At 40.1% G+C, this 15984-nt stretch overlaps 1 protein-coding gene across 2 annotated transcripts in view; it reads right to left on the minus strand.

Annotated features, from left to right (window-relative positions):
- Positions 1 to 403: 403 nt before the first annotated feature.
- Positions 404 to 15984, minus strand: part of fstl5 (follistatin-like 5) — a 168469-nt gene continuing 152888 nt past the window's right edge. For both annotated transcript variants that reach the window (XM_085789142.1, XM_085789141.1), the window contains exons 14-16: positions 12853 to 12960; positions 10703 to 10827; positions 404 to 2113 (exon numbers count right to left, since the gene is read on the minus strand). In XM_085789142.1, coding sequence (XP_085645268.1) covers positions 1411 to 2113; positions 10703 to 10827; positions 12853 to 12960 — 936 coding nt within the window. In that variant the 3' untranslated portion in view covers positions 404 to 1410. The remainder of the gene's footprint in view (positions 2114 to 10702; positions 10828 to 12852; positions 12961 to 15984) is intronic.

Below are 15984 nucleotides of genomic sequence, written 5' to 3' on the forward strand. Positions count from 1 at the left end.
AAAAGACTCAAAATAAAATCAGACCAAAATATATACGAGTAGGGTTTAACAGGAAGGACAGAATGACTTTATATAATCTGTACACATCAGAAGTCCATACTAAGTTTGAAATACAGTTGCCCATTGTGATTCACAGAGTCATAGAGTGCTAGGGTGAAAATGCATAGAAATGTGTCCAGCTAGGAAAACGCTTTCATTGACTCACCAGCTACGACTCTACAGCAGGAACGTTCACGGCCTCTACACGCCACGGTGGAACCACAGCCCTGTGTGTGTCAGCTCGTCATTACCTCACATTAAAACAGCCACTTGAAACATGCTGTCAAACACAGCAGACAGTGCATGTTTTCCACTCTTCACTCTCTTTTACTCTACTATGCTTTGCTTTTTCGTTCTTTTTAACTTAATCTTTTTTTCTTTTTTTGGGATCAAGGGATATTGAAGTTATGATAGGATTTTCTTCACACACAAGTGCTCTATTGACTCTTTGCTAAAGAACATTTTGAAATACTTAAATCTCACAATGTGCAGCGTGTAAAGCCGGTACAATTTAACTAACATCGCCGCTGACTTTCATTATTCTGCTTTGGACTAAAAATAAAAAATATCATTCAGGACCTTCCAACGCTGGTTATAAATTTGGATCAAAGGTTACGGAGCACACGACCATAATGAACCACTCAGTGTCTCAGTCTCCACTTCAAACAGGATGGGATCACAGCGAGGGCTCGTTTTAATTAGACTGAGTCGGTCGTGTTGGATGGACAGATAGACGAGAGAGAAACCACACTCACTACGAATGGAGGAGTCAAATGAAGGGATGTAGTCTGCAGTCATTCTGGGAATAATTACACTAATTCCTCTGATGGAGGGCAATTTTCCTTCAAGGCACAGGAAAAAGTTGGGGACGGGTAAACTTAAATTACAAGAGTTAACCTGGACATACACAGTATATATATCTATTTCTGCCAATTCACTTATGCATTAATTTTAGATTCAGATATTATCTACAGCATTCCCACACACTGAATACAACTGACTGTGAATAATAACGCAAAGTTGCACAGATTTACGGATTCATACCAATTTTTCCTGAAAATGTTACCAGCAAGCAACTTTATATCGACTTAGAGACAAACCTCCCAGTGGGTGGAACAAAACAAAATTAACTTGGCCTTGAGACAGTGTCAATCAATTACTTCCTCACTTGTGATTTCTTTTTCTTTTGTTTCTTTTTTTTTTTCATGGATGACAGTTCTTCATCCAATAGACTTACAAATGGTCAATTTGGTTTCTGAATCTGTGGTTTTCACTATCGTGCTTCCACAAAAATTAAAGAATCTGCAACAGAATTCAGTGCAACAGTACCTTTTGAGGAAAACAAAGCTCCTTGGGTGTTGGTGTTACGACTTAAGACTCCCCCACCCACACCACGACGTTGCCCTTGACGACGTCGGTGATCTCACAGTTGAGCTTGTTGAGCCGTCCATCCAGGATGAAGAGGGACTCTCTGGACGGGGTCATGAGGTACTGGCCGAACAGTCCGCTGCTGGTCATCACCCTGTTCCTACTGCTCCACGGCCACTCAAACGACTTGGTGGCCTCCTTCAAGCTCTTGATCATCTTGACTTTCCCGGTGCTCAGCTCCACAAACAGAGCGTCAGTTTGGCGACCGGAGCTGCCGAACACGTTGTGCTGGTGGACCTCGGTGAAGGAGCGCTGGAACGCCACGTCAGACAGGTGGAGGTTGGTGTGGATGTCGAAGGGTTCCTGGATCTCTCCGCGCTCAGAGACGGTCTGGATCCTCATCAGGCCGTCGCCATCGTCGACGGTGACCAAGTAATGACCGTCTGGAGACACGTAGGGAGTGCCGGTGACGTCGCCGTTCTGGCCAATCGCACTGTCCGTCACACTGTCCAGGATGAGCTGAGGCTGTGTGGCGCCGGTGGAGTCGGGTCTGCAGTTGACAAAGTAGTAGCCGCCGAGATGGGTGTAGGCTACGGACTTGGGGATGCAGTTGTACTCCCTCAAACTGATGTTTTTCACATACGACAACGTCTCCAGGTCGATTTTGTGGAGGACAGGCTCATTTCGATGAAGGATGAGGCCAAACCTGTATTGAATTTAAAGAAAAACAAAGATTGGATCAATAAAACACTCCTGTCCTGTAAAACCCCAAATTATTTATACAAGAACATTTGATGTCAAAACCATCCATTAATTCTGAGAATCATATTCCTCCAGAGCGAAGACTACCAACTTCTACCAACGTTCCCTCCAGTGCCACCGCAAGATTTACAATTTTGTTCATTTTTTGTTTTTTGATATTTCCTGTTGTCTCAACAACTTTTGGATGGATTGCAATAGTAGTTAGTCGCACACATTTATGGAGCCTGGAGGATAAATCACAGTATGTCTAAAGAGTTCACCCATCCTCTCAACATACTGTATACCCACTTTGAATGTACAAAGTATTGGACATTCATGGATCCCAGAACATGTAAACCCAATCATTTTGATGATCTGAGGTTGACATTTGTATCACATATTTTGAATGACCTCACAAAAACAATTTCATTCAACGATGACATTTGAAACATTCATGTCCGTCACAATATCAATCATCATGGTGACCTCTTGTTATTTCATCAAACGCCATTATGAGGCTACATTTTCATTTAATCCAGTACTTAATGACTAAATACTTCTCAATTGGTCTCAACAATACTATGTGTGATGCTACTTAACATACAAAACAATGTTGTACCTAAATATAAATATGAATATGATTATGAATTGTATGGTTAGAGGGCTTGAATTTTTGGTTAATCAAGACAAAATGTAAAGTAAAAGATAGTAAAACTGATTTAAGAAAGCTGATTTGACAAAGTATTGTATATGAAAATGTATTTTTTCCTGTTTTAAATTAGGAATATATCAGTAAGACGTTGAGGTTCTTTTTTATTTCCATGGCTTATGAAATTTCCAGCAGTAAGTGGTAACGTCTTGAATCAGAGCAGCACCATCTACATATCAAGATGACGTCAACCTGAAACAAGAAATGCAAACTGATTTTCACAGGGTAATTATAAGAATCTTTGGACTGGCATAATTTCAAAGAAAGGTTCAGGAGGGGGGTAAAAAAAATTAGATGTTGCTGAGAGGTCCATTTAACTACTTGAACAGGCAAATTGTGGACCCTGACAATCTTAATATTGGCAGTCTAACATTATCTTTAGTTTCCTCTCTAATAGAATTACTGCAGTGCTTTATGTGGGCATGGATCAGTGGAAATGCTCCTCATTACAAAAACCTAAAGAATCTTTTAATGGCACATTACATTTTAACAGCTGAACTGGGTAGAAGGGGGAATATGCAAGGAGCTGACAGGCCTCAATTAAATGTGAATACCAGCTGATCGATGCTGACAGGCACTTCAATCTCGCTGTTATTCATCATCTTTTATGCCATTTGAGCACCAAGCTGTCTGTACCTGTGAACAGAAAATGGCTGTTTGAAAGCCACGAAACACATTATCATCCCTGTGGAGGGAACCATCGATCCAGAGATGATTCTGTCCACCAGGTCCAGACGGGAGGCTGCACTGGGCCAGACAAGATGAGATCTGAACTAATCTGAACTGTATTTTTTAGTTTTTTATGTAAAAAACAAATTACACATTAATGCTGAACTGTCTTTGATATTAGTGTCACTACACTGAGCCAAATTTGGACCTTGAATTGGGCACCGCCCGACAAATTTCAATATAGATTTCTGCCAAGTTTGTTTTCCTTCGATTTGTCGCTGCTGTTGACTTGATGAGTTGCTGCTAGGTCAGAAATTCTAGTCGGCCGTCGTACTGTTTGAACAGATCTGTAATCAGACTCCCCACAAAGCTGCAGCCAAAAGATCCATCATAAACCAGAGTGAAGTTGTCTTATCTTTATTGGAGTAGCGTTTTACATTTGGTGGCTACCTTTTGTCTTGACTGAGACAGTGCTGTGACAGAAAAGAAGCTGAACTTCAGAACATACTGTCCATATACAATGTCCAATATTGGAAGTCTGTTTTAGAATAAAAAATTGTCAGTTTTTACTTTGATTTTTATGTACCAATTTATTGGAGCTGATGGTTTTGTGTTGACTGTCAGTGTTGGATGGATGCCTATAAATAAAAATGACATTAGCTTCGGCTTTTAATGTGAGTCCAGAACAAAACTGTCTCACATTACTTACATTTGAGTGTCTCATTTGATTAGACAGTGCATTGGCCTGACTGCTGTCACTGTTCATTTTAGACTGCACAACCAACAGCCTTCACAGCACTGTGTGTGTGTACAGCAGCCAAAGCTAACCAGTACTGCTAAACAACAATTAATATTTTACTGGAACTGCAGCAGCAGAACAACAACAAAAGATTCAGTACAAAAGTATTGAATGTGATTGTGATACCAAAACAATATCACTAGGAGGAATGAATTCAGTATTTTTAGGTACATGAGTGCTGAGCACAGCTACCTAAAGAAGCTACAATAAGGTGACATTTGAATTTTAATGTCAGTACAGTGCCAAATAAATAAGTCAATACCATAGACTGTAAAAAGAATGGACGTAGCGTCCGTGACGTCACCCATTGGTTTTGGGGAGTCGTTTTTGTGACTCAAATATGCCGGCCTGAACAGCGCCATGTTGGATTGGCCGGCCGAGAACCCGCCCACTGGCCTCGAAGCAGCTGTCCACGGAGCTGCTCGGACCTGTCACTCAACGTTTCCGCGCCCTAATTGGCCAGAGTTTTAACCTTATAACAGTAAAACGGTAGAGTTAAAAAAAAAATTCACCCCCCTCAGAGTGTGTGCGGGGGTAGAAACTATCGATTGAGACGAAAAAACGTTCTGACACCAGGCTTTTAACATGTTTACTGAGGATGTAAAGTCGGCGATTTTAACATGGGGGTCTATGGGGAATGCTCCCTTCTGACACCAGCCCCCAGAGGAAGCCGAGGGGATTGCAGTTTTTTGAACGCGGAAGTGAGCTTCACTTCTCAGACCGACAACTGCCCCCTTGGTCAATACATGGATGATTATCTTTGAGATATTAAGTTGAGAAGTTGAGTTCAAGTTGAGCTGAGAAACTATGAAACCTGTGATTCACTGCTACAAGTTTCCATCTGTTTATATCACATAAACTTATATTAAATCCTTTAATTACATATAATAATGATCTCATCTCATCTTAGAACTTCAGATGTAATTAGATGCAATTAACATGTACGTAGTTTTTAAATAAAACTGAAAATTATTTCATAACTATTATTACCGTCACAGAAGAAAAAGTGAAATTGCCTGCTCCAGGCTACATTTACCTCCTGTTACTCTTGAAATACGTCTCATTTAAAACTCATAACTGACTTGGAGACAGATTTATTCCATCTTCTAATTCAACAGTTATGAGATTGTAGGTCTTTGGCTATTATGTCAAATCAACTGAAGAGTCTTCATATGACTTGGAAAGCTAAACTTGTTAGATTAAACTCTACACAGGCTGGTTCATGAACCGGTATTAAAGAAATAAGCTCTCATTGATTTTTTAAATGTGCAGTTTAAACCTGGACAAACATGTCCCTCTCTTATCCACTCAGAGACGGAGCTGAGGATTTACTGACTGATATTACCACTACGCTCGTCAAACACTGTTGAAATTGTTTTGCAATGGGTTGTGTTCAATATTGTGGCTGTTGTGAGAAATCGATGAGTAGTGCTCACATGCTGTGAAATATTGGTAACATGCTTAGAAGCTAAAGGTCAATGGTGCATTTATCCCGCAATGAAGAGATTATTTTCACCAACAGTGAGACTTTTTTTTTCCATGTATGAAAAATTCATAATCAGACATTGTTTGGCCTTGCTCTGATCTGAACACAGCTGGGTTGCTTCATTGGCAGACCCAGATTGCGCTCAGCCAAACTGACAGCTGCTGTTTGTCGTTTCTAGTTTCTACTATTGATTAATACATGAAAGATTCTCCCCAGTTCTGCAACAACAGGACTGTGTTCAAATGAAGCTCCTTCACATTTTATTATCTTATCCTATTTTCAGTTCGGGAATAGGCTGGGTGTGTGAACGCCTAACCCTGATATAATGTTTACTTTGAGGTTCAAGTTATAGATCCAGAGGCCAGAATTCATGAACCCAGGGCAGAGCAGTGAACGCTGCACAGGAAAAGATATCCACAGCACAGCAACTCTCACTTACCCGTCCTGCATCACAAAAATAGTGAATCAACATCTCGCTCGGCTTGTTTTGCCAAGAGCTAGTCTGTGCAATGATCAGAAATTTGTGACAAATAGGTGCAAGCAGCCTGAGCTGCAGGGAGCAGTAGATGTGGCTGAAAATACAAAATAACAGGGTTTTTTTTTTTGCTGACGAGCCAAGTCCCCCGACTGTAACTCGATGGGTTTAATGAATGACAGCCTCCAGAAGTTCCCGCCTGCTCTGTAGTAGCTGCCGAGGGAATCCCCAGTCATTAAACAATTCCCGGAAGTTGGTGAATATATATGTCGGCTGTTCACACACTGCTCATGCCGCTAAATCGACTAATCGATGCTGCGATGCTGGCAGCAGACAAATAGCTGTGTGGGTACAGAGAAAAGCCACGAGGCGGCAGTTAATTCAAGATTTTCCTAGTATCTGCAATAAAAACAGCTGTCGAAATGAAATAAACAACAGCCATGCACATGAACAAAACCCAAAGCCTTTCGTGTACTTGAGCTGTAAACTGAGATATTCTGGCGAAGATACAAAACGACCACTTGACTGTTCCAAGGATGAACTTCAGGATTGTAGCAGAAGTATAAACACAAAAATCAAACCAAGAATTAAATTCAAGTTTGTTTGGAGGAAAGTGAAAAAAATTAATTCGGTTGAATTCAACAGTAACATAAATGACTCCTGAAAGTGAAGAATTACAGTAATAACCTCTCAACATTGCCACTGTATTATACTGAATTTTAATTAGTTTGTAATAGATTTGGAGATGTTAAAATTGAAGTTTCTTAACCACCATAGGTTTTGAGACTCTGTTTATATTTTCAGTGGAAGCTCAAAACACCAGTCTGATGCATGAAATATTGAAGTGAGAACATCTATTTTCAACATAATCCCAAGGCGGCAGAAACAGACATGAAACATGCTGCATTATAACACTGTCTTTTCTGTTGTGGACAGATACCAGGAATTTGCTTCTTGTATCAACTTGATTTTTCAAATATTTAATTTCCTGGATTAACCAGATATGAGTCGTTCGTAACAATGGATTAGTCAACGGACAGAAAGGTAAATCTGCATCTGAAATGTGACACATCCTCTGCTGCCGCGCTCTGGGTTTTCTCATGTTAAACATAATCTCAGACAAAAAGAAGGCGTTAAGACTCTGGGATCAAGTCTGACATTTTAAAAACAAAACTAATCGATAATGAAAATTAGAGCAGTTAGTCAATTAGCATATCCAAAGAATTCTTTTAAAACTATAAATCTAGATAAACACTTGTTTTTACAATTGAAAATAGTTGACGTTTCCAGCTTCTACAAAGTAAGAATTTGTCGTTTTTGTCTTCTCACTGTGGTAATCTGTTTATCTCTTGATTTTTAAATCACAGTTTTGATTTCACAGCTTTTCTCTGAGTAATTTCATTTAAATGGGATATTTTCCTTCTGCCAATAATGGGTCATTAATACTCAATGACATCACCTTGGGTTCAGAGAAATTACAAGATGAGTTTTTCACAGATTTCTGACTAAATTCTTGATTAAGAAAATGATTGGTTATAAAAATGGTCTAAAATGATGTTGTTACATTGTGAGGATTTTATCCACACTGCCTTGTCCACTGAGACGTAGCTGTACGGTGACAAATCACTTTAGTCACAGTGTTTGTACAGTTAAACACCGACACGCCATTAACTGGTGAGATACATAACATCCATACTGTGTGAAGGTAATTGTCAATGTTCTGTGTTTGTGTGTTTATGTAAGTGACAGTCATGTTCCAGCAGCAGCAACAAAGAGCTTATTGTGAGCTTCAGAAATGATGAGCTGGTAAAGACGACAATTTTCAAAAGGCAAAAAAAAAAAAAAAATGCAGCCACACTGTCCTGCAATCTTCCATGCAGGTCTCGGAGGGTCTAATTACAGCTGTGATGAAATTAGATCCCAACACAGTCCACCAACCTCAGCTTCACCACACACGCGCACACATACTGGACTCTCACTCACAAAGCCTCCAGACCTCCGGCTCGTTCCTGGCCACACTGACAACAGCCACGTGTTTGAATTGATCATCAAAAAAAGCACATTTACATGCATTTCCATCCACTACAGTTTTAGTGCTAATTCTCAAGTCAGCTGCCAATGTGCAGGAGAAAGAAGATGACGTGCACGATGATGTCATTGGCGTGGCAGAGCAGAGTGACTGAGAGACCCGTGTTTCGGTCCAAACACTCTATGTAAGTGATTGCTGTCGGAAGATATAACTATTTAAGACTTATATTAACACAAAAATATCGCTTACTTCTGCTTTAATGTTATTCAAAAAAAGCCTCATTGACCATTGACACAAAGTCTGAGGATATACTATACCGGTAGATCTAAACATTATAACTGATTTAGTGTTTTAAAGTTCACCCTGACTGTGTGTGTGTGGTCTTTTTGTTTAAATCAGCATACGCGACCTGCACTGCATTCACTATGAGGCCGAGCTGATTCAAGGCTGCTCGGTCCAAACGATTGTCAGCGTTTACTTACCATTCAGGACGCTTAGCAACACAATTAAAATGCCTATCCTCGTTTCAGTGATAGAGCCGGTAAAAACAATGTGCTTAATCACTGAGCACATTCCTCAACACCACCAGATATTTATAAGGACGAGCGATGTGGGAGAGGATTTTATTGGAATACTTTATTTTAAGTAGCATTAGTGGATAGAAACATATTATGAGATATATGCACACACTCAGTGGTCGTTTAATCAGGCAGATCTGTAGCTACACTACAACTCTGCCCTGAAATGTGCTTCAATGATTTTCTCCACTGACACAGAGCTGTTCATTGAATCATGTGTTAGCACTGAGGTCATGTAGTTAGTGGTTGTGTTGTATTGAACTACATTATCTACAGGGGTGTTTGTAATGTTGAACATAAATGAACATATAGCAAAACATTATACCAACTTACAACTGATGACCTCACAAGATAAATTTTCCAATTAACACATTTGTTATTGTCAATAAAACTGAACATTACAAACATTGCGTGGGTTGAAATATCAGAGCTGTTGTGTTGGATTGAGTTTAATCAAGTGGCCACTCAGTGTAGATTCAGTTCCTATTTGTTTTAAGATTAAAGATTTCCCCAAAGCTTTTGATTCCCTGCTCCTTGATTCAGAAACTGAGAAAAAAAGACAAAAAAGAAATCTAAATCTCACCAATCTCCTTAAAATCCTCATAAATCCTCCAGAGGGAAAAGTTTACGTCTTCAGTCAGTCGTGTTTATCGGCTGAAAGTCCCTAACTTTCAACCTCAGCTCTTCTGCCCTTAAAGTCCCCCTCCAACCATCCTTTTTTAGTTATTTTAAAGCATTCTCTGTGGTCTTTAAATTCTGATTTAGCCAAAATCACAAAACCTGTGCCATTTCCCAGGGCTTTCCTTCTGCAGGGCACCAGTAGCTCATTAGCAATGCGCCTCTGAGTGGTGGGCGGAGGCTGCTCTGCACCCACCCAGCAGGGGGAGCTCCGACTTGCATAGTTCCCCTTTAACTCATTTTATGTTGAAGGCTGCTGTGACACCACCGCATTATTGTATCTTGACATTTGACTTTTGTAGAGATGTAACTCCACGACAGTATAGTAAAGTTTCTAATTTCACTATCAAGGAATTCTTTCTCAAGTGTTGAGCTTCTATTATTTAAATCACACGGCCGTGCTGCCTCAGTAATGTTCGATCTAAACATTGTGTATGTGTGTGTGTGTGTGTGTGTGTGTGTGAGCGTCTGCTTTGGTCCATGTGGGCTGTGAATGCTCCAGATAACAAAGTGGAGTTGTTTGGAGAGAGGAGACTCATTTATATGATTCCTGTATGAAACGATACAAAGGAGCAAAAGGCTTTGAACTCCTGCCCTTATTCTGCTGCTCTCGTCGAGCGCTCACACATTACAGTTTCTCTTTTTGCCTTCATGTCGTTATCTCCTTCTCCTTGTTGGTTTTTATAGGTTGGTTAACGACACTGGGGAAATGCTGAACATAATAGTAGTAGTAATAGTTTGAGTGGAACCATGTGTAGCTCTGCAGCCGTCTGGACTTTTAGTAATTAAAAGAAATCAGTTGCTGTCAACTGGCCTGGTTGCTTTTGGATCCATAACATAATCAGATATCAATGATTAATTCAACAGGGCTCATGCAACAAGGATTTGTTCTGAGGGGATCTGGCCATGTGCTCATCTGCAGCACAGATAGACACTGGACCTTTCTCCCAAAACCTCTATTAACAGACAAATACACACTCGTTCTCACACACAAAACACCCATCCACATCATTACTGCAGAATTGAGTCTTGGAGAAAAGGAAAAAAAAAAGTGAATAAAATGCCAATGGGGTGAATTTAATTTGAAAATCAATTTGCATTAGGAGTGTTCTTGGATCACGCGGTACGTACCTGATGTGGTTAATGATGAGGCTGGAGGCGGGAATGAAGAAATCATCCACCCTGTCGAAGCGCCGGCCGACCGGCTGCGTGTGCACGGTGTGGTGAGAGACTCTTCCACTGGCCTGATTGATTACCTGGTGAACACCAACAGAGGAGGTGGTGGGTGTTTAACATGAGCCTGATGAATACACTCAGTGCTGCTGGTTTCCACTCACTCAGCTCTCTGACTCACACGTATCTGTAGCGTAACAACCAGAGCACATTAATACTTGTACAATAAATATGTTTATCTTTAAGAGACGGACTCATAAAAGCAGTGTCCACTCGAGTATAGCACTTTGTGTTTTGCCTTCATGTTTATCTTGTTGCTTGTTTGCACAGACTTCAAATAAAACCCTGAAAGCCTCTTCTCGTGTTGCTAACATGATATGTGCTCTTGTCACTGGCTCCTAAATGATAGCTGTGCAGGCATCAGCTCGGCTGTCGGCAGGGTTTGCTTTGATTTTTACCACGCAATGCACAAAAAGCTAATTTGCCTCAGACCAAACTCTGCTCCATGAATTCTTGTGCAGGGTTTTCAAATCAAACAACTTGAGATGAATCTCAAAGGAGACGAGGGGGGGGGATCTTTATATATTTGTTGATTCTATTTATAGCGTATTCTTCAATTGTCTGTCACGCGGTGTAATCTTTAAGTATTTGGACCTTGTTTTCAATCTGAAATGAAACAGTGTCTGACACTGTTCTTCTGCTTGAACATCAAAGTGTTTACATCCATCTAAGATCAGTGACTGAACTATGATCTTTAAATGTTCCTTTGAACAATATAGTTAAACCAGTTATGTATCAGCCAATTCTAGCTTGTTGCAGATATACCCATTATAAAATCACAAATAATGACCAATCTTATTGATTACAGACATAGTGGAAAAATGCATGTTACAATTTCCATAAGCCCAAGGTGCTAACTGTATTTTATTGTCTCACAAAGAGCCCAGAAACCTAAAGAATCTCTCATAAACAGTACTGGATATGAGAGTATCAAGAGAGAAAATCAATATGTAATATCAAATGTATATTACTTTCTGATTGTTTTTCTGGCATGTGACTAACCAACTGATTGTTTAAAACTGTTTTTTGTGTTTCTGATATTGAAGGAAATAAAAAAGTAACTATCAAACAATTAATGAGAAGAAATTGCACAACACAAACTCTCTGTTGGTGCAGGCCTCAAAAATCCATTATTGATTAGATTATAGATGTGACCGTCCTCACATTAAAGCTCAGAGTCAGCACTTTGACTCAGAGTTTTTATTTCAGTTCCACTGAGCTGGAGTCCAGAGCCAAAACAATTGAAAATGTGTCACTGTCCAAATACTTGCTCACTGCACTGTAAGTGACTATTAATTACCCTCATCAGGCGAAACAAACAAATCAACAATTGAAAGTCCCAGAGAGGTTGTAGTGATTAATGCCACATTCATGTCATATTGGAAAAAGAGGAGGAACAAGTCAAGTTGAAGGAATTCACATATAATTAGTTGTCATGCCCTGCTAACAGGCTGATAATAAGGTTATTTATAATGCACGGTGTGTGTGCCTGTGTGTATGTGATAAAAGTTTACATCAAAATGCAGCAGAAGTTTCGCAATTAGTTGAAGCTAGAATAAAGTCTCAGTGTGAGTCTCATGACCTTAGACTTTGTGTATTTTCCTGTCTTGACAAATCTTTGCAGCTTCTTTGTTCAGAATAGAGTCGATATGAAAAAAATCTGTTCTTATTATAATCAGCACTAAGCTATAATCATGTAGTGTGGTTTGAATTTGTCACTGTTTTGTTAAGTGACTTGAATGATTAATTGATTATCAGTCAAAAAAATAAAAAAATAAATCTGAAGTTTTGACATCTTTTATCTGTTTTGTGTAAATTCACTCTTTGGCTTCTGGACTGTTTTGGAGAAGTCACTTTGGACTCAGAGAAACAGACAATTTCTTTCTTTTTCTGTCATTATTACAAATTATCAAAATTACAGAATTGTTAATCATTTGACTGGACACATGCTGCGTCTTCACAAAGCATGGATCTGTTCCTTGAACATCACACTTGGAAAAACACACACATCATTTCTGCAGAGGAACAACAACAACGTGTGGATTTACCTGCAGCGTAGGGAAGTTCTTCTCCATGTCTCCCCAGCTGAGCAGCCACACCTGGTCATGAGATTTGTCATAGTGGAGCTTCACAGGATACGGGTCGGTGCTGACCGTCTGGGGACACACACACATACACAATCAAACCAAACTGAGCTTTTAAAGACAGCGGGGACACGGAATAACAATTCAAGGCAATCTAGACATTGCTTTTGAAGAGATCCCTCTTTGATGTGCGGGGGTAATGCTTTTGAAAAGTTTTACTGCACACTCATGCGTCGGGGGCTGACAGGAGCAAGCCTTCTTTTAACAAGGCGGACCGGAGATGTGCTTTTTATGTATAAGGTGTTTTTGGTGTTGAGCTGCATTTCAAATCAAGTGGTGACAGACACAATTGCTTTACCACACTGAAGTAATTGCTTTCAGTCTTTATCCGTTCCCTGACACACGGCTGCTATATTCCCAGTCAGAACAATAGATGAGTCGCATGTGACAGAAAACGCTCCTTATGCATTATGTCCACCTGAGTGCAGATAGACAGCCAGCTCAAAGGGAACAGGGGAGGAGGTATCAGGGTGAAGACTGCGTGCAGTCGCTTCCCTGCGAACAGCAGCCAGAGAAGGCAATCATCTTTTCTCAAGGAAATTATTGCAGCCTTGAATTCCCACAATTTCCTTTGACTGCAGCTTACTTTCTATAATATTTGTTTTTGCTATGGAGGCCCTAATAGTGTTGTTTACTGAGGCAAAATATATATTGTTTTACTGAGAGTGAACAGCTCCTGAGAGGGTTACTGCACAAAAAAAGATGAGAATATCCGTGGAATCCTAACTAATCTCTGAGCATGTAGTCATCTGAGAAAACAGGTGTTCATGTTGTTCTTTTTTCTCTTGACTAACAACTTCTTTCTGGATGAGGAAGATTATCAGGATCCTCATCCAATATGCTCGTCTAAGTTCAGCTCCGAACGCGGATCTGTCAGAAATGAACCACAGAAAACATTACAGCGCCTTCAAACATTCATCCCTGTGCACTTTGCATACAAACAGCTTATTAACCAGTCTTCACAATATTTTAATTAGTTACAAATGTAAAAATTCAATTTGTTTATTAATATTACTTCATGCACATCAATCATATTAATATTTCATGTGAGAATGGAAACTAAAACTTGTGCCTGTCTTGCTATTCAAGACAAGGGATGGGTTCAGGTGGTTAATTATCAACTTCTAATATAATGCGAATGAATCTAAACCCCCAGGCAGCTGAATAATGAGCTTGTGACAGTCTCCGAGACAACGACGTGTTTACTGGCAGGTCCCTGAGGGGCCCGCGAGCTGTAAACAGCCATCATGGTGTCAGGAACATCTGCAGGGATCTGAGCCACCATGGATGAACCTGGCACACCCCAAAAACCCACTGACACAGATGATTTAACTGGATGATGCTCATGAGAAATGTGCTCAGCGTTGTCATGCAGGAAATGTGCTGCTTCCTGAGTCCGCCTCGCAAAAATAAAACTCCCTCAGGAGAGTAAATGATGCTGTGAGGTGGCAGAGTAGTTGAGGGATTACCCCCCCGCCCTCCCCCCTTTCAACATCTGTGTAGAAAACTGCAGGGGTTGCCATGTAGTAACAATATCTGTGAGGAGTTGCCAGGTTACAGTATCCACGGAGAGGCGGCTCTCAGGGGTTGCTCGGCCACCACATCGATGCAGAGGTTAAGTGTGACTCTTGACATGTGCAGTATGTATGAAAGGGGTCGGGTCAGGGGTCAGCGGTTCAAATGAAGGTGAAGGAGCTGAAAAGCTCTTAGACTGTAAGTGGAGCAAGCAGGAGAGATGTTCTGATGTCAGAGCAGAGAGAAACCTGAAGGAAACATCCATCACACAATGACGTCCTGTAATCTGTTGTCACATCGGAGGTTTGAGAGTTTTAATCTGAATTCTTTCAAATCCCTCTATCAATGCTACTCTAACAACGTCTAGCCCAGTGCGATGTTTGTTGTGTGTACTCTGTGCTGTGTACTTTTTATGTTTTTTTTAATTCAGAGATATATATGTACTTTTAATGGTGATATTTATTCAAATTCCTATTTGTAATGAAGTTATTTATCCATATTCCTTACATGTAACTAGCAGTGTGTTTGTGCTATGAGCATGTGGTGTGTGAGCCGCCAAATGGAATTGCCCTTTATAATAATAATACATCTTATTTGTAAAGCACTTTTCATGTAATAATGAAAAATCAGACACGTTAAAATCAGCAGTAGATAAAACAGCTAAAGGAGGAGATTAAAGTGCAGAGAGAGAATAAAAACATCTAGGAACGACCTACCTTTATAACAACTTTAAGCAGAAGCTTCTCGAAGCTCCTCTTCCCGGTTCGTCAAATTTGGACGAACTGGAAAGAGGAGCTTCCGCTACAAACAAGCTTGAAAAATAGACTTATTTAATTTTTTTTCAGGGACAATTACGCATTTCGGGGCTTCAATACAAGACGGGACATTACATACAAGCAGCATGGAGATATTTGGATGTTTTTTGGTGTGTCTTTTTGTTACGAAGACAGTTGGTATCCATTTGCAACTGTGGACATGCACTGCTACGTCGAGACCCCCTGTAACTCAGAGAAGCCACGGAGGACTCTGAAACTTCTCCCAGCCCTTAGTCGACATGAGGGTGAGTAGATAATGAGTGAAATTTCAATTTTGGGTTTTACTTAATATTTTCTCCTCATGTAAATCACGTTTAGCTGCATTTCATGTTATGAACTGTGCTACAAAAGTTTGTCATCATTAAGTATCATTCAGTTGATACGATAAAACATCCATGTGAGTTGCGCTGGATTAATTCACCCAGAGAAGTCTGAGAAACTACAAAAACATTTTGTTTACTTGTCACTTGTGCTGATGAGTGTGATGTTTCTTTTCCTTCACTAATAATTTCTGGTTGAACATAGAAACTCACTTGTGACGAACTCTTCAGAGAGACAAAAGTTATATTTAATTTCAGCCTTCACAAAGTTAATGATAATTAGCTACAGTTGATATTATTCGAGATTTTAATTGGCAGAAGCAGCAGTCAGTGCTGGCTCTGAATGTGGAGCCTGATACCTAAATATTCTCTACATGATTGTCAAA

The sequence above is a fragment of the Trachurus japonicus genome, chromosome 10 (genome assembly GCF_045865225.1).
Source record: "Trachurus japonicus isolate A0001 chromosome 10, Traja_1.0".
Classification (NCBI taxonomy): domain Eukaryota; kingdom Metazoa; phylum Chordata; class Actinopteri; order Carangiformes; family Carangidae; genus Trachurus; species Trachurus japonicus.